The sequence below is a fragment of the Ruditapes philippinarum genome, unplaced genomic scaffold, assembly GCF_026571515.1.
Source record: "Ruditapes philippinarum isolate M1 unplaced genomic scaffold, ASM2657151v2 ctg5495_1_1_1_1, whole genome shotgun sequence".
NCBI classification, from domain to species: Eukaryota; Metazoa; Mollusca; class Bivalvia; order Venerida; family Veneridae; genus Ruditapes; species Ruditapes philippinarum.
In genome coordinates this window covers 6,354-32,455 of record NW_026855602.1, presented here as the reverse complement: position 1 = coordinate 32,455, position 26,102 = coordinate 6,354, and the positions used below count along the sequence as shown (strand labels likewise).

Below are 26,102 nucleotides of genomic sequence, written 5' to 3'. Positions count from 1 at the left end.
TCACTTGTTGTGAAAAAATGCTTTCAATAAAAGTGTATTTTTATACTGTTATGGGACAGGTGTCACGCCTAGGATTAGAAGGTAGGTATCTGAGGAGGCATGCAATACATTGAAGATCATTGCAATTTAGAAACCCCTAAGATCCATTTCGCTTCAAAAAAAACTTTTCTCACAAAAGCTTCATTATTTGCTTTCCTGTTTCCTAAATTTTCCTCGCTTGGCAATATAGCTTTAATTTTTTATTTATTGTTGAATCTATATTATTATATGTAATCGGTCTAAATTCCAAAAGTACGTGCAATTGATTTGATATATCTAATGAATATAAAAAGTATAATTTCGAGCAACTTTTGCTTCTTATTCTATCTCTTGTTAGGTACAACTTTTCTACGGAATAATGATGTTGACCAGGGAGACGAAACTAGTCTGAAATCACTTGTTGAAACCAGGGATACCGGTATGAGTTGACTCGAGGAGTGAAAGTGGGGGGGGGGGCACTATGGACTGAAACATATCGGCTGGAAACTTATGGGCTGAAACTTATGGGCTGGAAACTTATGGGCCGGGCACTATGGGCTGGATAGGAGAAACTTATGGGCTGGTTAGGGAAACTTATGGGCCTGTGATGGGAAACTTATGGGCCTGTGTTGCGAAACTTATGGGCCTTTAAAAAATGGAAAGGGTACACTTAAACTCTCTTACATGTTTATCATATAATGCGAGTATTGTGTTCTAAAAATAGCCATTTTTTTAGCCTGTGCTGTCATGTATATATTGATCGGTGTGTACTACACTTCAAATAAACAAAATTTAAATTCCAGGAATCGTGTACAGTATACATGAGTTGTACTTTCAATATCAATACAGTATATAAATTAATTGGGTTGACAATATATGAAAGATATATTCTTTCGGGAAGAATTGTGTTGGTTCTAAAAAGAACCTTTTTTATTTTTTCTATTTTATTATTTTTTTTTATTTTTTTATTTACAACAGTACATCAGTTCTTCACTGGCTATATATATATCTTCGCTGCTCACTGTTGCTCAGTGTGCTCACTGGTTCGCTGCTCAGTACTATGTGGTTCAGTACTGGTCTGTTCAGTTTGCCGTTGTTGCTGATGGTGACCTAAAGGGATAACAATCTCATAGTACATGTAGTAGGGCATGAATCGTAGCTGTCGCTTCCTTCTTTCATTTTGTCTATCATTCTGTTTGAGTCTTTCCTCTCTCAACTCTCTTTCGGACTTTTCTCTATATGACTGAGCATATTGTTGCATGGTCTCTGTATTTCTACAACGGTACATCATTCTTTCCATCTCTTGTTCCACCAGTGTATGAACTTCAGCATACAGTTGTAGACTTTTGAGTCAAGAGCTTTAATCTCCGCAATGTTTTCTTCAACCATCTTAATGTTACCCATTGTGTGTGGTAAGGTGTGTGCCATGTTGACAAATGATGAACATTGATGGTAGTCCGCTCTTTATATAGGCACGGGATCGGATTGACCTCATTTCACATTAACTATGATATCAAAATTATGATATCATGATAACCAATTATGACAAAGATGGCATGGTGTTATGGACCAATCAAATGAGAGCTATGATAGATCATTACGTGAATTTTAATGTTTTAATGTGAAAAAAACTCAGACATGCCTTACCCAGATCTTGAGTCGAGAATGGATAGGGTCATGACCCTTTATAGTAGACTGGGCAAGACAGTGCTGGAGTTACAGCAAGAGGTGGAGCGGTTGCAGAGGGTGGAGATGGAGAGAAGGCGAGAGGAAGAAGACAGAAGAAGAGAACAAGAGGAGAGAAGGAAAATGGAGGTGACGCCGGAGCGGGAGCCTGAACCCCAGACTCCCCGTCAGTCAGTTCATGATTGAGATGATGTCATCATTATAGACGGGGAGGACTGGAGCTCCGGAAGACGATGAGCCGGAGTTTCACCTCAAGCTTGGCCCAAGTTAAAATAAGTGGGCCAAGCTCCAGTACTGCCCTGAGAGTGAGTGCCAGGATATGGCATTTGCCTACAAACGGCCCTTTTCAGGGCCACCCAACTATTTTCGAGAAGAAATACCTCAACATATTGTCAAACAAACATGTAAGTCATGATATAGTCTAAGCCCCTGTATTAATTTATAAAACTAGATCAAGAGTCAATATATAGAGTCCCGTTTTTCATATATAGATCTTAATTCATATTAGATCTAAAAATTTGTTAAGTATAAAATTTTATAATAATTCATATCTATTTCCAAAAATAAAAATATTTCATGTACAGAAATAGTTGCTGTAAGTTTTATCCAATCAGATTGCATTTTTAATATTTTACATTTTGAATGTAGGTCAATCCGATTTTTGATTTTTTAGATACGTGATATTTACTTTTTGTTTTTGAATGTAGGTCAAAGAAAGAAAGAATGCAAAATTCAAGACACAAAGTAAAGTGTATGATGTGACATTTGACAGCTATGATCGGCCGTTTGAATTTACGCATGATTTATTCAACAGCTTAGTGGAGGAGATGAAAAAACAGTGCCGTGCTAAAGCTCGAGACAAAGTACGGATATCGATTTCACATCCCGATTTACAATTCGGGATTCATATTCCGTTTGATGATGTGAATCACGTGACAGGGGAAACGCTGCTCAACGAAATTGAACGTGTTATGCAGAGTAACGACAGCTTTAACGTTCATGATGGAGAAATGCATGCTGAAATAACACATATTTCTATGCCTGAAGGCTCTGGACGACGGCGAAATATGCATTTCGGATCACATATAAGTATTGAAAATATGACTAAAGTGAAAAGAAGTATCATTCAAATCAAAAATTCAAAAGACTGTATGTGTTTAGCACGTGCTATTGTAGTAGGCATATGTCACGCTCAGAAAAAAGATACCGCTGAATGGAAGAAAAAATGGGAAAGTATACGAAAATCGGATAAAACATTACAAGAGGCAGAAGCTAAAGCTTTATTGGATCAAGCTGGCATACGATACGATCAACCATGTGGGATCGAGGAATATCAGCAGATACAAGCTATACTGTATCCAGAATACGTGATTAAAATACGAGCACAGCACGCAAATTGCGAGATGTTATTTACACCGCCGCAGATGACAGAGCACAGTACAGCCATTTACATTTATTTTCATCAAGAACATTTTGATACGATAAAGTCTATCACGGGATTCTTAGGCCGATGCTATTATTGTCATTATTGTGATATAGCCTACAAATGTAAAGAACAGCATCAATGTAAACATTTATGCCAGTGTTATTCTACGACGAAATGTAAATTTGTACGAAACAGACAGTGCATGGATTGTTTGCGGTTTTTCACTAGTGATGAATGCTTTCAGAAACATAAACAAGTAAAAGGTAAACATAAGAAGAATATATGTCAATCGGTATGGGTGTGTAAACAATGCAATCAAATGGTCGTAGGCACAAGAAAATCGCATCTGTGTCCAGGGACTAAAAAGTGTTACTACTGTAAACAAGTGGTGAATGCTGATCATGAGTGCTACATTCCAAAGTATGAATCTCCAGAAAAAGAGAAGCAACCAGAGGTGCCTTTCATCTTTTACGATTTTGAATGCCGATTTGACAGTGGTGAACATATTCCTAATTTCTGTGTGGCACAGAGGGCTTGTCATGAATGCATAAGAGAAGCAGTCACTGAACCGTGTATACAATGTGATCAAGTGCCGGGGCAACGAGAGGTCATTTTTCGTGGGGATCAAACCTTACAAGACTTTTGTACGTGGCTCTTTCAACCGATACACCAAGGCGCTACAGCGATTGCTCATAATGCTCAAGGATATGATGCACAATTTATATTGAGGTATTTAGTGACACACGGTACAGTCAAGCCGAAACTGATCATGAACGGTAGTAAAATCATCATGCTGGAAGCACATCAAGTACGACTCATTGACTCTATGAGTTTAATCCCCATGCCGCTAGTCGCTTTTCCAAAAACATATGGTTTGACTGAAATGGCAAAAGGATGGTTTCTGTTTTGGGCCAATATGCACGATTTCCAGACATACACGGCTCCTTATTTACCACTAGAGTACTATTAACTTGGAAGTATGAAACCCGAATCGAGAGACAAGTTTCTAGCCTGGTATAATGAGAAAGTCGAGAACAAATTCATGTTCGATTTTCAAAAAGCGATGGAGACGTACTGTAAGTCGGACGTAGATATCTTAAGAAAATGTTGTGGCGAGTTTCGATACCAGTTACTGGCCAGTGATGACATTGATTCATTCATAGAAGCATGTACCTTGGCACAAGCATGCAACAAAGCTTGGAGTAATGTTATGCGTGTTGTATTCCATTGTGGGTGTTTTCCTCCCCAGAACGCCTCATCACCGAAATTGATGAAGCCATTCAAAAAGCTGTAGGGCAACTTTTACATGACAATGACATGATTTTTCATATTGGTTATTCCATACCCAAGAAACGTGTCATGTTTAACAGCAGCCATGCTGAGATGGGGTTACAGTTTCATCAAAAATTACACATGAAATTAGGAGGTGTGAGTATGATGGGTGATATTTACCCCAACAAGACAAATCCCTTTCCTTATGGTGTCGATTTATGGTGTAGGCACCAATCATTTATTCATTTATTCCAATATGGCCGATTTTACTTTCCTCGGAAACATTGAGGCACCCATACTTCGAGTGGTACCTTTTGAATCGACTGGAAAAAATTCAAATCATACTCATGAAGAATTTTTAAATATGCATTACATCCCCATCTTCAAATCTAATTTTGATGAAATTGAAATCAATATAACGGATGACACAGGCGAAGTCGTTCATTTTGTAGAAGGCAAGTCTATGGTCAAGTTTCATTTTAGAAAGAAAACACATTGATCATGTATCCCGTTTATAGAGGTGTTCCCCGACAATATGGTCATGGTCTAGGGTCTTTGTTTCACTCGGCCATCAAATCTACTGCACCTCTTCTAACACCTCTTCAATCAGATGAGAGCCATAAAAAATGAAGGAGTTAGACAAGGCACAGGCGCTATCACCGATGTACTTTTAACAGGCAAAAGTCCGAAACAGGTTTTGAAGACTCGTGGCATACAAGCTATTGAAAACATTGGAAAAACAGCAGCATTGTAATTGGGCAGATCACTCAACAAGCGTGCCAGAGGAGGAAGACCTCGTCGAGCAACAAAACGTATAAATAAACCGACGCACAAGAAAACACCTCATTTCACAACCAAGCGGCGTCGTCGGAGCAATCCACTTCAGCGAATTATACGAAGCAAACGTCTCAAGACGTCTTCAAGACCGATCGATATCTTTGACTAGAACAACGATGATGCAACACGGATCTTGCGAGTGTAGTAAAACAGAGCTTGGTGTTACTTTTGTGCCACCCACCATGACAGCCATGCAAGATGCACAATGGACAGAACATTATCCTATCCTATCAAACATATGGTTTGACTGAAATGGCAAAAGGATGGTTTCCGTTTTGGGCCAATATGCACGATTTCCAGACATACACGGCTCCTTATTTACCACTAGAGTACTATTAACTGTCAACCTGCCTATCTCACGGATACTAATCTACAGTGGCTGAAAGATATAAAGGAACAATTCAACACATATCACACAGACCTCGATCAGCTTTGGATCAGTGCATGGAAAGAAAAAAAGAAACTCGCTTAGAAAATGGACACTATTGAATTACACATTCTCGATAAATCATTTCGATTATGATCACTTCATGGAGTGGTATGCCCCAAGGATCATTTTCCAGAGCAAAACACATCAAGAGCTTACATTGTCAACACACATAACGCCAATCAGCCTGGAGAACATTAGGTGATGCTCTTCTTTAAAGAAAATAAGGCGATTTATTTTGATTCGTACGGATTACCACCTTTGAAAGAACATATTCAACCCTTCCTGGAAAAGAATTCCAGATCCTATACTTACAATCAGGTCAGATATCAAAGTGGAAATAGTGTCATGTACTGTATATTCGCTTTAGATACTTTAGCTCAAGGAAAGGATCTCGATTCTGTGTTAACAAGGACTTTTCAATATGAACCGAAATATTACAATCAAAATGACAAACAAGTCTGTGAATGGTTCAAACAAGTGTATGGACAGTTGTACATGAAAGCTAGACAATTACCTAAACCTGATGCACAATGCTGTACTAGCTATTACAGTAACATTAATCCAATGCCCATGTTTGACTTGTATGTATTAAACCATGATTATCTGTATTTCTAACGTTGTTTAATATGCTTTTTTTAAATGATCTTGTTTATCTTGTTCAAAATGTTTAATTAAAAAGTTTGTTTAATGAAGAATGTTTGTTCAATAAAAAATGTTTGTTTAATAAAAAATGTGTACACACAACATTGTTGTTATCTATGTATTAGTCAAGGGGGTTTAAGTGTACCCTATCCATTTATTAAAGGCCCATAAGTTTCCCTACACAGACCTTTAAGTTTCCCATCACAGGCCCATAAGTTTCCCTATCCAGCCCATAAGTTTCCCCTGTCCAGCCGATAGTGCCCTTCCCATAAGTTTCCAGCCCATAAGTTTCAGCCCATAAGTTTCCAGCCCATAAGTTTCAGCCCATAGTGCCCCCCTTCACTACTGACTCTTTCTTGATCTTAAAATCAATATACATTTTTTCTCTCTTTTTTATAATTATTCTACACAAGTGATCACTAATTGTGCAAAGCCCCTTTTTCTTGTGTATCATATTTTACATATATTATTATGCAAAACTAATATGACACGATTTTAAAAAATAAAATATTTTTCTACGTATTGTAAATACGAAGCATTTGTTGACCTGAAGCTAAAAGCTAAATGTCATTTATAGACTATGACAGGCAAATAAAAAAACAACATTTAAATATAAAAGTGACACAAATTTGCGATGTAAAATGAAATTATCTTTTTTCCTGATTACCGACGATACTATTCAATAAAATGAAGGTAAATGTACCAAAACTTTTTTCATGTAATAATTTGAAATGGTTCTACACATTCTTTTTTCAATAAAAACTGCCTGTTTCTAAGATATTATTATATATCTAGGGAATGTTATTTATTTGATGATATGAAGGAATTTAAATATGTTATATATTTTTATATTCCATTTAGCTGCAACATCCGGTCAGCTGCTCATGAATTTGAAATTTACAGGAGAAGCAGGCGATAGCAGTGAAGGTGCTTGCTTGAAAACTTATATCAAACTATTAAATAAAAGTTTAAATTCCCTTTTATTTAATTAAATAAGTTATTTTTACCACGTGACCGTACTCATTTTTCAGACTGATGCAAAAGAAAGTTTAAAATTGTCAAAACAAGTTTATTTTCATTCATCTTAATGCATTTACTTGTAATAAAAAGAATCAAACATTCATTTTCGAATAATTTGTCTGCCTTTAAGATAATGTTAAAAACAAGTAAAGCGTCTTTTTGTATTTTTTATACTTTTGATGTAAACATACAAACTGATGCAAATATATGTTTGATATATGTACATGTAGTTTCATAACATATTTTAGTGGGTGAATTGTATCTTTTATTGTTTATTTATTTCATTTTTAAACCATGAAATGGTCAGAAACATTATTTATATTCAATCTAGTTGCGGCATCCGGTCAACTGGCAAGAAGTATTCAAGTAACAGGAGACGTAAATGAAAATGGTGAAATGCCTGTTTGAAATTATATTTTTACCATTTGGCCTTTTTCACTTATTTACCAAACAAAATCAAACAACATATTTAAAATGGCAGTATACTCATGTGTGTGATATTAAGCTGACTTAATAACATTGTTATGGTAATTGATTAATAAGTAATAAAGAAAATTGTTTATAATATAATATAACAAGAGCTGTCCGTAAGACAGCGCGCTCGACTTTTTTATTGCTTGCCAATAAAAAAAGTTTTTGCAGTAAAAGGCAATACAAGAATCTCTGTATTTTTAAAGTGAACTAGTTGTTTGATACCCTTGAATATTACAGCAATGTTTATATGACATAATTTATGGTAAAGTGAACAAGTGGATAGGAATGAATTTTTTTAGATTTTTTAAGTTTTTTAGTGCTTGCCTATAATACAAAACATTGACAGTTAAGGGCCATAATTCAAATAAAATCTTTGACAGAATTACCTTCTCCTGGACATGTTTGGGAATCATGATTGTAAACAAGTATTCCAACTTTCAAATTAATATCTCAAACAGTTCAGTCAAAAAGTGGACTGGTACTAAAAACTTAACCAAGATTCTAAGTCGATAAAAGGCCTTAATTTTTAAAACAAATCCTTGACAGAGTTACCTTCTCTTGCGTACAGATGGGGGTAATGATGTGAAATAGCATTAAAAGTTTCAAAGCAATATCTCAAAGGGTTAAGGCAATAAGTGGATTTTACCCATATTCAATGTATTTTCTAAGTCAAAAAGGGGCATAATTCTGTCAAAAACTTGACAGAGTTATGTCCTCTTGTCTGTTGATGAAGGTCGTGATGGTAAACAAGTATGGTCAGTTTCAAAGCAATACCTCCAATGGTTTTGAAATAAAGTGAGGTGGTACAAAAAACTTAACCAAGCTCAATACACTTTCTAAGTCAAAAAAGGGCCATAATTCTGTCAAAAACCTTGACAGAGTTATGTACTCTTGTCTATAGATGGAGGTTATGATGGTGAACAAGTATGGTAAGTTTCAAAGCCATACTTGTAATACTTCTGAAATAAAGTGGGGTGGTACGAAAAACTTAACCAAGGTGTGACGCCAACGCCGACGCCGACGCCGGGGCGAGTAGGATAGCTCCCCTTTTCATAGAAAAGTCGAGCTAAAAACGAGCTTAATTACAAAAAAAAACTGCCAGACTCCTTTTAAGCGATACATTCTGAACAATACTTTTAAGAAGTTAGATAATTGATAATTTCTATACCTCTAGGGGGAGAAACACTGGAATCAGCTTGTCCGTCCGGCCTGCCGTCGTGTTTTCCTTGTCCGCCCAATAACTTAAGATTCCTTTGACCCACATCTTCATATTTGGTATGAAGATCGGTCATGATTAGTAGATGACCCCTATTGATCTTTTTAGGTCAACAGGTCAAAAGTAAAGGTCACAGGGGCCTTGACTATAAAAAGTTTTACCGCCTAATAACTTAAGAATCCTATGACCCACAGTCTTCATATTTGGCACGGAGATAAGTCATGACCATTTAATGACCTCTTGTATTTTGAGGTCATTGATTAAATGTCAAGGTTACAAGGGCCTTGACTAAAGAAAGTTTCTCTGCCGAATAACGTAAATTTCCTTTGACCCACAGTCTTCATATTTGGTATTGTTATTGGTTATGATAAGTAGGTGACCCCTATTGATTTTGAGGTCACCAGGTCAAAGGTCAAGGTGACAGGGGCATTGACTATAAAAAGCTTGTCTGCCCAATAACTTAAGAATCCTGTGACCCACAGTCTTCATATTTGGCATTGAGGTTAGTCAATAATATTTGATGACCCCTATTGATTTTGAGGTCACTGGGTCAAAGGTCAAGGGCACAGGGGCGTTGACTTGAAAAACTTTGTCTGCCCAATAACTTTAGATTGCTTGACCCACACTCTTCATTTTTTTCATGGACGTTGATCATGTCCATAAGATAACCCCTTTTGCTTTTGAGGTGACCGGGTCAAAGGTCAAGGTAACAGGGGCCTTTACTTCAAGAAAGCTTGTCCGCTCAATTGCTTTAGAATGTTTTGGTCAACAGTCTTCATGTTCGGTATTGAGGTAGATTGGTTATGACTAGTAGATGACCCCTATTGTTTTTTAGGTCAACAGATCAAGGTCAAGGTCAAAAGCTTAAACGCCCAATCACTTAAAAATCCTTTCACCCACAGTCTTCATATTTGGCACAGAGATTAGTCAGAACAATAAGTTTTTTTATTTTGGATCACTGAGTCAAAGGTCAAACTCACAGGGGCCTCGACTTCAAAAAGCTTGTGCTCAGTAACCTCAGATTTTTTTGACCCACAGTCTTTATATTTGATATGGAGGTTAGTAATGACCATTAGTTGACCCTCAATTTTTAGGTCACTGGGTCAAAGGTTAATGCCACAGGGGCCTTGACTTCAAAAAGGTCGTCCGCCCTATTGCTTAAGAATGCTTTAGTCAATATACTTCATACATGTATTTGGTATTTAGGTTGATTATGACTTATAGATGACGCCTATTGATTTGAAGGTCTCTATGTCCTATGTCAAAGGTCACCGCCCAATAACTTAAGAATCCTGTGACCCACAGTTTTCATATTTGGCATGGAAGTTGGTTGACCATTAAGTGACCCCTATTGATTTTGAAGTCACTGAGTCATAGGTCAATGTCACGGGGACATTTAGTTCAAAAAGCTTGTCCGCTGAATTGCTTAAGAATGTTTTGATTAACAGTCTTTATATTTGGTATTGAGGTTGGATTTTACTAGTAGATGCCCCTGTTGATTTTAGTTGACTGTGTCAAAGGTCAAGGTCACAGGGGCTTTTACTACAATATGCTTGTCTGCTCAAATGCTTAAGAAAGCCTGTCCACAAGTGTATTGATTTTGACATTTGAAGCATATAATAATGTTCTCATATATTCATCATATAAATACACCCCTGGCAAAGCTTCATGAATGGGGAGGGGTATTCAAGTCATGCAGTGGCAGTTTCAGTTTTGAGGTCAGTAGGTCAAAGGTAAAGGTCACTTTGATCTTTGCCACTAAAAACATGTAGAAAACATAACTTAGCAATGCACTGGCTTACTTCTTTCAGATTTGGCAGGGGGTTGTCCTTGAGCTCTAAATGAGAACTGTTGATTCTAACAAAGTGGTATGCGGGGTATTCACACCATGACAGTGGCAGTTCTACTGTTGATGGTAATAATTGGTAATTGGTAATAAAGGTGAAAATAGTTATGGCAAAAATGTCAAAATATTTTGATTTTTTGATGCTCATAGTCCATCTGCACTTGGATGGGCATAATGAAAATTTAAGCTCAATCGATCCTATAGTTATAAGCATCGGAAGGTAGTTCTAGATTAGACTGTAAGATATATGACATATTTGGAAATCATAGTATTACTATTAAAGTTTCCTACATGTAGTTGATTTTATTACTATTTTTATAATAATTATTATTAGTAGTAAATTGCTTTTATGATACATTGAATTGTAAACAAGGTTTTTATAATGCTTCCAGATACCTTGATGATATTTTTAATTTAGATAATTCTTATTTTGATCAAATGGTGTCTGACATTTATCCCCATGAACTACAACTTAATAAAACGAACTCTTGAAATTTAGCACAACATTTTTGGATCTTACTATCAACAACAATTCTATTCACACGAAAATCTATGATAAAAGAGAAGACTTTGACTTTTGTATAGTTAATAATCCACATTTAGATGGAGACATACCCCATGCAACATCTTACGGGGTATATGTTTCTTAGTTAATTAGATTCGCCAGAGCTTGTAGCAACGTAAAGGATTTCAACAAGCGGAATAATTTCATAACCAGCAAGCTTCTAAAACAGGGCTACCGCTATCATAAATTACGGAAATAATTTTACAATCGTAATTTTGATTAAATTCCAAAATTCAATAGTGATTAAAAAACTCTTTTGCGACAAGGGATTAGCCTGCCTGGTTTTTATGGCGATATGATTTACAAACTTCGTAAGATTTTGGGTCATGGTAATTTTTCTGCTGTTTTTACTAAAATCATTAAACGTTTTATTAAAAGAGGTTATGACCCTACTATTTAAAGACATACTGCATGCTTAGTGCTCAACCCTTATACAGTTGGACACTAGGCTTTAATTCCTCTTTTGATTACATCTGACGGACCAAGTTGGAGACTCTATGATTGACAGTTCTTAAAGCCCTTTTGGACTGAATTATCTTAATGTTCGTCTTCTGCCTTGCTTCGTCGGGCCCTTGTAGGTGATTTTCTTGTTACTCTGTCTTCCTTTAGGACATTGAGTACTTTTGATATGGTCATTGGGTTTACTTTTATATGTTTCTACATGATCATTTTGGTGTTTTACTTATTTAACCTTTTGTAACCATAATAACTGTTAGAATTTCACTTGGGATTTATTTTATTTAGACTGTCACTATGGAACGCCTGGACTGTCTTATGTTAAGAATGAATGATATACCTGGTTAAATGTCTTTCTGTTGAGTCCGAGATACAAAATGCTGGTCGGAAATCCTAATGTGCTCAGTTATTGAAGTCCTATGTTGTGTGCTGACTGTATTTTATTCAGTCAAGTCAATGTATTGTCGGGTGTATAAGTCATTATGTTCAGTTCTTAAAACAAACAGGCATGTAGTAACACAATTATGTTGAGTTAAAAAGATATGTTGTAGGGTGTTGCAGTTATTATGTTCGGTTATAATAATATGCTGTTTGGTGCTCTTCTCATCATGTTCAACCATGAAAATAAACAGTTGAGTGGTACTATCATTTTGTTTGGCTTAGGCAGTGTATTACAATGTATTGGGTGATACTTTTATTATTTTCAGTTGCAATGACATGCTGTTGGGTGCTTTATTCCCTCTGTTCAGTCGTGAAATAGAACTGTTAAATGATACAATCATTATCTTAAATGGTACTATCATTATCTTGTGTGCTGATATCATCTTCTTCAGTCAGGTCAATGTATTATTCGGTGCAAAGGTCGTTATGTTCAGTTGTTTTTTGGTACTATCATTATGTTCAGTTCAGATGATATACTGTTCGGTGCAGAGGTCATTATGTTCAATAGTGAACACAAACTGTTGTGTGATACCACCATTATGTTGGGTTCATTCGGATATTTTCGGGCAACAAGATGGGAGCGACTAATTTCCATAGGTCACGTCGAGGCTAATGACCACTAAATTGCCAAAACAATTTTCTTCCGGGGGCTTATTAACGTTATTTTCATAAATTGGACTTTTAAATACCCAATGGGTATTTTATTTAGTTAATTCATGACTATGCTTTACTGTTACAGTCATAATGGGTACAGTATATAAAACTTAAAATATGGGTAAGGGTAGCATGTTAAAGTCACACATGACCACCGTAAATAAAACTTAAAATGTATCTGTTTGGTAACCTATAAGAGTCACAAATGGACACATCAAACGAAATTTAAAATATAAAACATCATATACAAGTAAGGGAACCCTATTTGAGTCACACATGGCCACAGTATATGGACCATATAAGTAAGGGTAGCCTATTAAAGTCACATATGGCCACAGCATATGCAACTTAAAATCTATGTGTTGGTAACCCATTTAAGTCACACATAACCACAATAAATGGAACATGATATTTAAGTAAGGGAAACCTATTTGCGTCACACATGGCCACAGTATATGGAACATTAAATATAAGTAAGGGTAGCGCAATAGAGTCACACATACCCCCATTATGAAGAACATTCTATATAAGTAAGGGAAACCTAATTGAGTCACACTAGGCCAAAATATACGGAACATTATGTTTAAGTAAGGGAAATCTATTTGAGTCACACATGACTAAAGTATATGGAACATTAATTATATATAAGTAAGATAAGCAAGGGTAGCCTAATAAAATTAGACTCAAATACATTTCCCTGAGTTAAACAGTATGTCTAATATCTTGTGGCCATGTGTGACTCAATTAGGTTTAACTTACTTATATAGAATTTTCTTTATATTTTGGCCATGTTTGACTATATTAGGCTACCCTTACTTATATATAATGTTCCATTTACTGTGGTCATGTGTGTCTCAAATGGGGTTTCCATACTTATATTTAACGTTCCATAAACTGTTGCCATGTGTGACTCAAATAGGTTTGCCTTACTTGTATATTATGTTTCATATTTGAAATTTCGTTTGATGTGTCCACTTGTGAGTCTAAAAAGTTACCAACACATATATTTTAAGTTTTATTTACGGTGGTCATGTGTGACTTGAACAGGCTACCCTTACCCATATTTTAAGTTTTATATACTGTACCCATTATGACTGTAACAGTATAGTATAGTCATAAATTAACTTGATAAAATACCCATTGGGTATTAAATATGCCATACGATCTGTCCAATTTATGGAAATAACGTTTTTAAGCTCCCGATGGTATTTACGGGGAAGAAAATTGTTTTGGCAATTTAGTGGTCATTAGCCTCGACGTGACCTATGGAAATTAGTTGCTCCCGCCCGCCATCTTGTTTGACGCGAAGATATCCGAATGAACCCAACATAATTGTATGACCACTCAGCGCATTGTCAAATGACTTGTGCACCGAACAGTATATCATCTGAACTGAACATAATGACGGTATCACACCACAGTTTGTGTTCACTACTGAACATAATGACCTCTGCACCAAACAGGATATCATCTGAACTGAACATAATGACGGTATCACACAACAGTTTGTGTTCACTACTGAACATAATGACCTCTGCACCGAACAGTATATCATCTGAACTGAACATAATGACGGTATCACACAACAGTTTGTGTTCACTACTGAACATAATGACATCTGCACCAAACAGGATATCATCTGAACTGAACATAATGACATCTGCACTGAACAGTACATCATCTGAACTGAACATAATGACTTCTGCACCGAACAGTATATCATCTGAACTGAACATAATGACGGTATCACACAACAGTTTGTGTTCACTACTGAACATAATGACTTCTGCACCGAACAGTATATCATCTGAACTGAACATAATGACTTCTGCACCGAACAGTATATCATCTGAACTGAACATAATGACGGTATCACACAACAGTTTGTGTTCACTACTGAACATAATGACCTCTGCACCAAACAGGATATCATCTGAACTGAACATAATGACTTCTGCACCGAACAGTACATCATCTGAACTGAACATAATGACGGTATCACACAACAGTTTGTGTTCACTACTGAACATAATGACCTCTGCACCGAACAGTATATCATCTGAACTGAACATAATGACATCTGCACCGAACAGTACATCATCTGAACTGAACATAATGACTTCTGCACCGAACAGTATATCATCTGAACTGAACGAACTGAACATTATGACGGTATCACACAACATTTTGTGTTCTCTACTGAACATAATGACCTCTGCACCGAACAGTACATCATCTGAACTGAACATAATGATAGTACTATTCAACAGTTCTATTTCACAACTGAACAGAAGGAATTAAGCACCCAACAGCATGTCATTGCAACTGAAAATAATAAAATTATCACCCAATAATACACTGCCGCGGCCAAACGAAATAATAGTACCACTCAACTGTTTATTTTCATGGTTGAACATGATGAGAAGAGCTATTTTAACCGAACATAATAACTGTCACACCCTACAACATATCTTCTTAACTCAACATAATTGTGTTACCACATGCCTTTTTGTTTTAAGAACTGAACAGAACGACTTATGCACCCGACAATACATTGACTTGACTGAATAAAATGTAATCAGCACACAACATTACATTTCAATAACTGAGCGCATTTGGATTTCCACCCAGTATATTGGGATTTTGACCCAGCATATTGTATCTCGGAGACAATAGAATGACATTTAACCATGTATATCAGTCATTCTACACATAAGACAGTCCAGGCGTTCCATATGTCTCGTTTATAGGAAAATGTAAGGGCTATGAGTGAGGTTTGTTGCACTATTAACCGGTTTAAACTCCCCAGCAGTACTTGTGCTGCTGACCGTTCCAAGGCGGTGCCCCTCTGTGTTCCTCAGATGTATGTCTATGTTGTTTCATACTGTTTTGATGACAGTTTCCTTGTGTCCCTTGTTGTTTTCTCATCTAGCTGATTTTAAATGCGATATGATTGATATTGAAAGTGTGGCCTGGCTGATGCACTCAATGCTATCTATTTGTAGTCCGGCGCTGTATAAACCTTTATATCGTGTTTAAACATTCAAAATTCGTTTATCACATAAACCGCGGCGCAGGAGTGTAATAAAGCCATTTTGATAACAAGAGCTGTCGGTAGAACAGCACGCTCGACTATTCTTAGTGCTTGATAATAAAGGAGCCTTGATAATGTAAAAAAATTTTAAGTTCACAAAAGGGCTAATTTTTTAATAAATTCATGTTATAGGCCTTAGAGAGAGTCTAATTATACAGTATTGGCTTGACTATTCGGAAGGTAATGTCACAAGGGTGTTTTATTTAGTATAATAATACTAATTACCTATGAATACATAAATTTGACAGAAAAGGTACAAAGGCTTGTTATTAAGATGTTTTATCAAGTAAATCACTGATTTATTATTATGAATGCATAAAAGTGTCCCAAAAAAGGCACAAACCCTTCAGTAGTTATTGAGATAACAGCTTACAAGCAAAACCCTACCATGAATTTCTAAAGTTGAAAAAGGGGAGAAAAATCAGCCTAAATGCAAGATAGAATTATGGATTTTTGTCAGTGACCTACAATTATGACCCTAAATGCATATGTGAAGTTTTAAATAAATATCTTTAATAGTTATTGAGATATGTAAAACTTGCATGTAAACATTAACCAAGAGACTAAGTGGAAAAGGGGATATGAATCAGCCTTTATGCAAGATAGAGTTATGGAACTTGGTCAGTGACATACAATTATGACCCACCAATTATGACCCTAAGTGCATGTGTAAAGTTTCAAGTAAATATCTTTGAAGACCTTTAACTTTTAACCAAAATTTCTAAGTTTCAAAGGGGCAAATAATTCTGCAAATATTGCAGGCAGTTTTGCAATTTTGCAAACTGATGAACATTGTTACTATAAAAAAGTATTTTAAATTTCAATTGAATATCTCAAGCAATAATTGAGATATTTGACTTTACAAAACAACTTTAACCAAAATTTCTAAGTTCCAAAGGGGCATAATTATGTCAATATTGTAGGCAGAGTTATCCAACTTGTCAATCTGATGAACCTTGTTACTATAAATAAGTATTGTAAGTTTCAATTGAATATCTCAAGCAATAATTGAGATATTTGACTTTACAAAAAAACTTTAACCAAAATTTCTAAGTTAAAAAGGGGCATAATTCTGTCAATATTGTAGGCAGAGTTATCCAACTTGTCAATCTGATGTACCTTGTTACTATAAATAAGTATTGTAAGTTTCAATTGAATATCTCAAGCAATAATTGAGATATTTGACTTTACAAAAAACTTTAACAAAAATTTCTAAGTTAAAAAGGGGCATAATTCTGTCAATATTGTAGGCAGAGTTATCCAACTTGTCAATCTGATGTACATTGTTACTATAAATAAGTATTGTAAGTTTCAATTGAATATCTCAAGTAAAAATTGAGATATTTGACTTTACAAAACACTTTAACCAACGCGGACGCTGACGCCGACGCCGGGGCGACTACAATAGCTCTCATATTCTTCGAATAGTCGAGCTAAAAACGATATTACACTAGTGTAATAACACTTTGACACGACGTCATTTCCGCTATATAGAAACATTTTATAATACTGCACGTTTTTAACGTCTTTTTTCATTGGATAATCTTGACGTTAATACAGTTTTATATACACGGCTGCTGTCGATCCATGAAGAAATCTTACTTTTTCCTCTAACGGCTCGTGTTATATTTACAAATAGCCGTTTATATAGGGCCATGTAACCTGTCAACGATCTTTATAAGTAGTAGCGTTAAAGCGCGCTGTTAGCATTACACTATGGGCGCGTCATTGAAAAATAACTCATTTTAACAATTAACAGTTCTTATTTTATATATGTGATAAACAGAATATTATATTCGTGTAGATTCAATATTAAATTTATTGAACTCGTTGAATAAAACAATATTTTGCTCGCCAGAGGCTCACATAATATGATTTTATTCAACTCGTTCAATAAATTTAATATTAAACTACACTCATTGAATATCCTCTATTTCTTTTGTTGCTGGTGGTTATTATTTTGTGTGTGTTTTTTTCTTCAATTTATCATTTTCATTTTTAGAAGCTGCAGCGTTAACAAACAGACATTATCCAGAAAACAGAGAAGGGATTAATCAAATTTTAGGTTAGAAGTATTTTACTCATTTACTTTTTTTACTAAAATTCCTTTAATTAACAACTCGTGTCATACATACTGTATACATGTTTGTATTTGTTTTTAACTTATTTTTCAATTTAACATACAATATAAGTTTGTTTCTTTTAAAATATTTTCATGAAGATGCTTTATGCAATGATTTTAATACAGTCGAACTTCGTTCGCTCGAACTCGGAGGGCCTGTGCAAATATGTTCGAGAGATCGGTAGTTCGAGCCAACCGAGGTTGAACTATTATTAAGTTGATCATATGCCTAAGAGGTTTTTTAGCTTACACCGGTCGAATGATAAATACGTCAATATAATTGCTTTTTAAAACATCTGTTTGTGGAATATGTTATATTCAGAATTATTATTCCAGTATTTTCAATTAAGTATTAATGGTACACTGTGGTAATTTATATTCATGCATATTGGAATTGGTTGTGTTTGATTGGGCAATCAGACCAAACTTGTTGAACAATGTTCAAAATATATTTGTATTTTTATTAAGAGATGAATTTAATTTTAAAAAATGAATTTATAAGATAATGAAATAAAAAAAATTATAGCAGCATTTTTTTTGTAGTCATTTACTTAAATATACACATGTACAAGTATTTCTATAAATAGATAGCATTGTAACAATTCACGTTACATGAACCACGGTTGTTATAAAAGCTGTCTGCATAAAAGCCAATCTTTATTGACTTTTGCATATTTCACTTATTTCACAAGTTATTTTATTTTATCGTTACCATAAACGGCAAATCAACAAAATTATCATAAACAAATCGGTTACAACACCCCTTATTTTGTATCAATTAGCCTTAATTACCTTTGTCACAATCACGAGGTGTTAAAAACATGTGTCGCCGACTGTCATTTATTTAGGACATGTCGACCTTTGATCCTTGCAAGTCTAATGCAGATTTATTAGAAATAATTGCAACTGGTGTCATCTTTTTCTGTTCCTTATTCGACTTCAACAGTTTTTCCAAATAGTTGTATGCATATGCTTTATGCAATGATTCAAATGATTGATCCTTGCAATACTTATGCAGACTTATCAGAAATAACTGCAATTGCGTTCTGTCTGCATATCTTCTTCTGTTCCTTACTCGGAGTTGAATAAGGAATGAGGAACTGATTCCTTATTCCTTATTCGACTTGGGCATGTTTTTTTTTCAAAATATTTTATGCAGATTCTTTATGTAATGATTTTAATGAGGTATAACGGGTTCCTTATTGTATCTAAAAAAAATTCTTTTTGCTGAATAAGCTTAACTTTTATTCTGTTTACAGATTTGCTCAAAGAACTCATAAGACTTCGGAATAACACTGATGAAAATTCAGATCCTTGGCAAAGTTAGTACTTATATTTTTGACTTTATGCTGAAATTGTAATACTATTTTTTTACTTATCAATACATACAGTAATAACTCAGCAATTCTACCTTTTTTATTAACTTCTGTCGTATGAATCTTACCTGAATGTAAAGAAAAGATATTCCACTTTTAACTTTCTTGAAAGGGTAATTTGGTAAAGAAATAAATCTTAATAAGGAACGAAAACATTTTATGAAATATGGACTACGGGCATAAACGAAATCATACGAGCTACATTCTGGTCACTACCGGTGAAGAATAATCAATGAATGTAATCAGCATGAAGGTGTGTTACTTTAAAGCCTAAATTGCAAAATGCATATATTAATACGAAAAATGAGTTTTTCTTCTCCGATCGTGAAACTTTTCAAGTAAAATTTCTGATTAGAAACTTAAAAACATACTTTCTTATTTGGGAAATATTCCCTACAACATATATATTTTGATTAATTCATATAAATGAATATCGCTGCAAATCTTAAAAAGACTGAAAAGCTGTATTCATGATTCACTGTTAACTGCGAACAATATGTTCCAACATATAGAAAGCTGGGTAATGTTGTTGTTGTTTTTCTCAGGCATAGATACAAAGATCCATGTCGAAAGTGACAATGCAAGTCACACTGATGCAGCAGAGACTAGTTTAATACGGACAGTCAACAATGTCATTGCTAGTGTTGATCTGCAAGCAGCTTTACAAGCAGAAGAAAGAGCAGAAACTCCATTACAGCTACAATATACCCAAACTGACGGGAAAACTACAAGATTGAATCAAAACAATATGCAAGAAGCCACAAACGAATCGCTTGGATATCACCGTGAACCACAATCTGACACAGATTCCATTGTACAGCGTGTACTGCGTCGTGTGGACTTAGGAGATGGGTCGCGTGAATTAATAGAAGGTATTTTGCAGCTCTGTATTGAAATACAGCAAAATGGAAATGTCTTCATAATGAGCGCTGGAGAAGGCTGTGTGGTATTTGTGGTGAAATGTAGGACGTATAGTGGAGTCTACAATTTTCTCAGATACTTCAATAGTCCTCGCTTTCAAATTGCGTTGGACAGGATTTCAGGGGTTCTGCAGAGAGATTTAGGGATAGACGTAATGCTGGCCCCATTCATATCAGATGAAAGCTTAAGAAATCTTAAATCTTATATAGGTATTCTTCATCTGTTCTTAATGTATATTCCTGTACCTCTAGAAGCTTTTTTTTATAGCAGGACTTAACTATAACAGTGGACTTTATGTCTGATTCGTAAAATACATTTTTGGCATATATTCTAATCTTAATAACAGAAAAAATACTTGTTTTGATAATTTTATTTTTACTTTTAAAACTAAAAAATGATAGCTGTTGGAGAAACGGTAACAATAATCAAAAATGATTGTTTTGTTAACTGTTCTTTAAAAATAACTTGATAAAGGTATTTATCGTATACTTTATTGAAATAAGTATGTCTATATTATAGATGGGGAATTCGTGCGCTTGCCGAGGGAAAGGTCGTTTGCTTTGAAAGTTGGATATTCGTGTATAACCGACCTATCTCGCTTAAAACGGTACCTGCAATCAGACAAGGCAAAAGAGACATTGAAGAAAATATCTGTCGCTTTAACAAAGTTAAATGCAGGACAAACGAATCTGGCCACATCTATCGACGCTGTTCAGATGATGGAAGCTTTGAGTAAGTATCAGATTTTTCTTTAATTTCTTTTCCTTGCACATGTATGTCTAACTTGACAAACGTTATGAATTTTTTTTTTTTGTCTTTTCATATCTTTTACTGGTAGTTCTGAAGTTTTCTTGTTTACCGTTAACTTTCTAAATAAAAATGGTACTGGGTTGTGAATAATCATTTAATATTGACATTGTAGAAAGCAGTTTCAAAACGTTCAACAAAGAAACAACTAAGCATCCCAATTTTCAAACAAATGACTTTCCTTAACTATTTCTTATATTAAAGACAATTCCCCATATATATTCCAAATATTCATCACATATTTTATATTAAAGGCCAATTATTTCCCAAAAAATGCTTTTATTTTTATTTCATTTTTTTTATTATTATGTCTAGTGTCCTTAGTAGTCCATAGTTTTCAAAACGTTACTAATTGACCGATTACGAGGACTTTTTATTTTGGAAATAAATACAATTACAATGATGAGGTATGGTGTATGGAACTCAAAATACTACTTTGTTTACATTTTGCTATATTTTTTGACAAATAATGCTAAATTCAGCCATAATTTTTCAGGTGATAAATATCAAACATGCTCTAAGCTCATTATCTAAATATTATACAACTCATGTTTGCCATTTTGAAAGGAGGAAAAGATCAGTTTCAGATTTATTTTTTTTTATTTAAACTTTTTCACTTTATTTTCCAGAAAACAGAAATGACAGGTTGCTGTACTCGATAAAGATTTAAGACACGGGAATGCAAGATGTGCGTTTTTAAAATTAAATTTACATTAATTTAACAACTAGTATACAAACCATCTTATTACTACGTCATGTACAAATGTGGACATTGAGCTTTCTCCAATAATGTTTAAGTAAATTGCTACAACTCAATTCAGGAAGAATTTTCTTATCGCTACTACTACTTACTAAAGGCTATCATCATTGATGACGTTGAATAAACATGTATTGAAATCTTTGAATATAAAACATACATATTTTTACAATACATTTAAAGGAGTAAAACTTTAAAAGATTAATTGTTAAATATATATCTTGTATCTGTTTGAAAATATTGACAACGTAACGACTTCATGTGAATGATAATATTATAATTCTTATTTACTGGTATTATTACATTTGTTATAAATCATAATTAATAATTGTATATTGCAGAATGATGACTAACACGGACCAGATATTACACATTTCTTGACAACAACGAAATAAAGTGAATAAGAAACAGTCTACAAAATATACAGGCTGATTGTTTAAAGACAGTTTGCAGTAAAAAGTTAACATTTTGCTCAAAGTAAATTGTTAATTCTACCCAAACAATTCGGCGAATGCTTGAACCATTTAATGTTTCTTTTGTGTGTGTTTTTTTTTTTTTTTTTTTTTTTTTTTTTTTTTTTTTTTTTTTTTTTTTTTTTGAAAATTACCATATATTATATATTGAATCATTGCTTGGAGTCGGGAGTTTTTTCTTTACGAATTGAAATATATCATCGTTTTTATTGTTTATCTACCTTATCGTTTGTGTATAATTCATACTCACGCCCACCCATGGCTCAATTTTCTGAATGTTTTTTAAGCGAGGACCATGTTTTTATTTGTCATAAGGCATTTGTAAGATGCTTCTTTTTTCTGTAGATATTGTACTTATTCATTTATTTAAAGCACACTGTATAAATATTGCACTTATGCATTATATCAAGTTAATGAATGAATATATATCTCAAACTATTTATAGTGAAAAAACACTATGTGAGCAAACCAGGTAAAACAAATCAGGTATCGGAAAGTCATGCAATTATTTTTTAGTTTCTGTTATATCTCATAAAGAAAATCATCTACACCTTTTTTACAGGGATATTCAGGCAAAATAATGACAAAAATATTGAAATGATCTTATGTACTAAAAGAATGCTAAAATGACATTTTTAAAGTCTTAGCATGAATTTCTGAATAAATTCCATATATTTTGGGTTTGAAGAGTAAATATATTTACATATGTTAAACGGAATTTATACGCAAACATAAACACCGAGTAGTTTTAAAACAAGTTATGTGAACAAACCCTGGAAGCTACAATACCATATGTTTTCAATATTTTATGATTCAAACAAGTCTAAGTCATAAACGGTCCCATAGTTCAATGTGACATATATTGTGAAATCTAACCGCTCTAACCTGACCCACGTGGGTCAAGTAAGGTTACCTCCATTTTTTTCTTTATAAAGAGAAAAGTTGTGTTCCTTTGACTGCCTGTTGTATCTATTTTGAGGACATTTACAGAATAATGAATGAAACATTCAAAACTAAGACATGACAATTTTGCCTGTGTCTCCTTTTAAAAGTTAAAGTAATTCAGTGCTAAAATTGCATTTTAGTGTTTTTGACAATGTGGATAATATTTTTGCCGTCACCCCATGACTCCGTCATTTTCTTACTTTATCTCTGTGATATGTCAATTCAATGCTTTTTTATTTATAATAACAGATTTTTGAACAAATCAGGTAAAACAATTCAGGTCTTAGAGAGTGGTGCAAATATGTTTTCAAGTTTTTTATATCTCATGATGAAAATCATGTACACCTCTTTTACCTCAGGTTTTTCACTTTCTGTAATACAGTACAAAACATACATTTCAGTTTCCTTCACAATATGAATAAGACGGAAATAGTTGGCCGTCAACCTATGACTCAATCATGTACTTATTTTATCCCTGTCAATAAAATGCTTATTTAAATCATTTGTTTGACTAAGTCAGGAGTGCATTTTGAAATCTGATCTAGAATTTGTTTATACTATTGATGATGACAAAATGTTATGTGAACAAATCAGGGTAAAACAAATAACCCTTAGGGTATGTCTGCCCTTTAACTTTGTATTTGACGTCTCATCTGTGATATATTTTCCTTTCAAATGTTAATCATCATGTTTTTATACATACATGTATTTGATTTTCCTAGGATATTCTTTTGGTTGTGGGTCTACAATATAATAAATATTTCTAAATCGGCAAAAGTTGTCTTTTATTTTCAATGACCTTAAATGTGTTTTAAGTCATAGTATTATTACAAAAATCATATGAGCCTTAAGCTCCGGAGTACATATAATCGCCCTCCGTCTAAGCATCATATGTATTAGGAGTGAAAAGGTTACCTGAAATATTTTAATACATTTATATTCAAATGCATAGCTATTCCGTTGAACTTTCGTAAAAAGCACTTTGTCGCCTCGATTCGGATGAAAAACTGCTCATTATTCTATTTTATCATCAATATCAATTAATATGTCGGAAACGATTAAAAGTAAGCAGATTAAATTAATAAGATTCATTACATATACATCTTACTGATTCATTTTGCAGATGAACATCATTGTATAAATTTTTATTTAGTGAGTCTAAATAATGTAATATTACTGATTTTACTTCAGAAGTTGACACTTGAGTTTGTAAAATTATACAAGTTTCAAGTTTATTTCAAAGTACATTTGGACAATATGTCCATGCATACACAGTACATATAACAAAGCATACAATACAATCAAATGGTCAATGTTACACTTTATAAAACATATATCATTAAGTTACACAGTATTTTAGCAATCAGAAAACGTAAACTATAGATAGAATATACTATCAACATGTCTCAATTCATATACTTGTAAATAAATACTAAGGAAAGATACCATCCTATTAATAAGGAAGTAAATCACAAAACAAAACGAAAATAAGTGTATGTAAGATACAGTTATACAGCGTTACATATAGCACTTAAAAGCTGATAAAGGGTAATAACAGAATAATATTTCGTCTATAATTATCTAAGGCCTATCACAATTCAAAAACCGTCCCGTACGTAGACTTCATAAACACTTATATCTCCTATCAAAATTCCAGTGTTGATTAGTTTCGCCCGTTGTTTTCTCGTTTAGGGCACAAGCATAAATAATAACTATCTCAATGAACATTCTCTTATTTTTAAAAACCAATCGGGTTTCCTTCTAGGACATTCCACTTTTTATCAATTAAAAGACATTTATAACCACATGTGTAAGTCTTTTGATTCCAGGGAATCGACATGTGTAAAATTTCGTGATATTTCAAATGGTTTTGATAGAATTCAGCATAAAAGTTTAATTTTCAAAAAAAGACAATATGGAGTAGAAGGTAATTTAATAAATTGATTTGGAAAAATTATCTAAAAATAGGAATCAAAAGGTTCTCGTTAATACTTCCTTTTCTTTATCTAGGTATATATACGATGGAGTTCCCCCAAGACTCGGTCCGTGGACCTCCTTTTTTCTTTTAATATACTTAAACGATATAGCGGATTCTCTCTTAAGTGTAACATTACTTTTTGCAGACGACAGTTCTCTAGCAGTGACATCAAACAATGTAAATACAATCGAAGAAACTATCAATCAATCTAAATTGACCTGATTCATACTCTTAATTTTGTAGACTGACATAAACATTTAGGTGTCACATTTGGCCATGGCGGTAACTGGTATAAATATAACGTAAATATCCCAGATATTCCCACCAACCGCCCAAAATGTTTCTCTACATCTATACTCTGCGTAATGATGCTAATTATGCTTCTATAGCAAGAAGAACAGAAATTTATGCTTAGTCTGTCATTCAATCCTCTATACAATTTTGGAACGAATTACCAACAAATATAAGAGAATCAAAAACATTGTCTATATTTAAAAATAAAGCATTAAATGCAGCCCCGGTTATGTCGCAATATTATATCAAAGGTGGTCGTGTATCTGCTGTCTACCATGCTCGTATTAGGAATAACTGTAGTAATCTGAATTTTGAATTATTTACAAATAATCTCATTCATAATTCAGATGGT

At 34.0% G+C, this 26,102-nt stretch overlaps 1 protein-coding gene across 1 annotated transcript; it reads left to right on the top strand.

Annotated features, from left to right (window-relative positions):
* Nucleotides 1–32: 32 nt before the first annotated feature.
* Nucleotides 33–24,569, top strand: LOC132743841 (uncharacterized). Its single transcript, XM_060732414.1, has 10 exons — nt 33–81; nt 377–457; nt 7,173–7,238; nt 7,663–7,722; nt 18,080–18,142; nt 19,459–19,521; nt 20,121–20,705; nt 21,016–21,228; nt 21,933–21,991; nt 22,402–24,569. The coding sequence occupies exons 1-9, from the start codon at nt 51–53 to the stop codon at nt 21,971–21,973; spliced, it is 1,203 nt and encodes a 400-aa protein (XP_060588397.1). The 5' UTR covers nt 33–50; the 3' UTR covers nt 21,974–21,991; nt 22,402–24,569.
* Nucleotides 24,570–26,102: the final 1,533 nt, after the last annotated feature.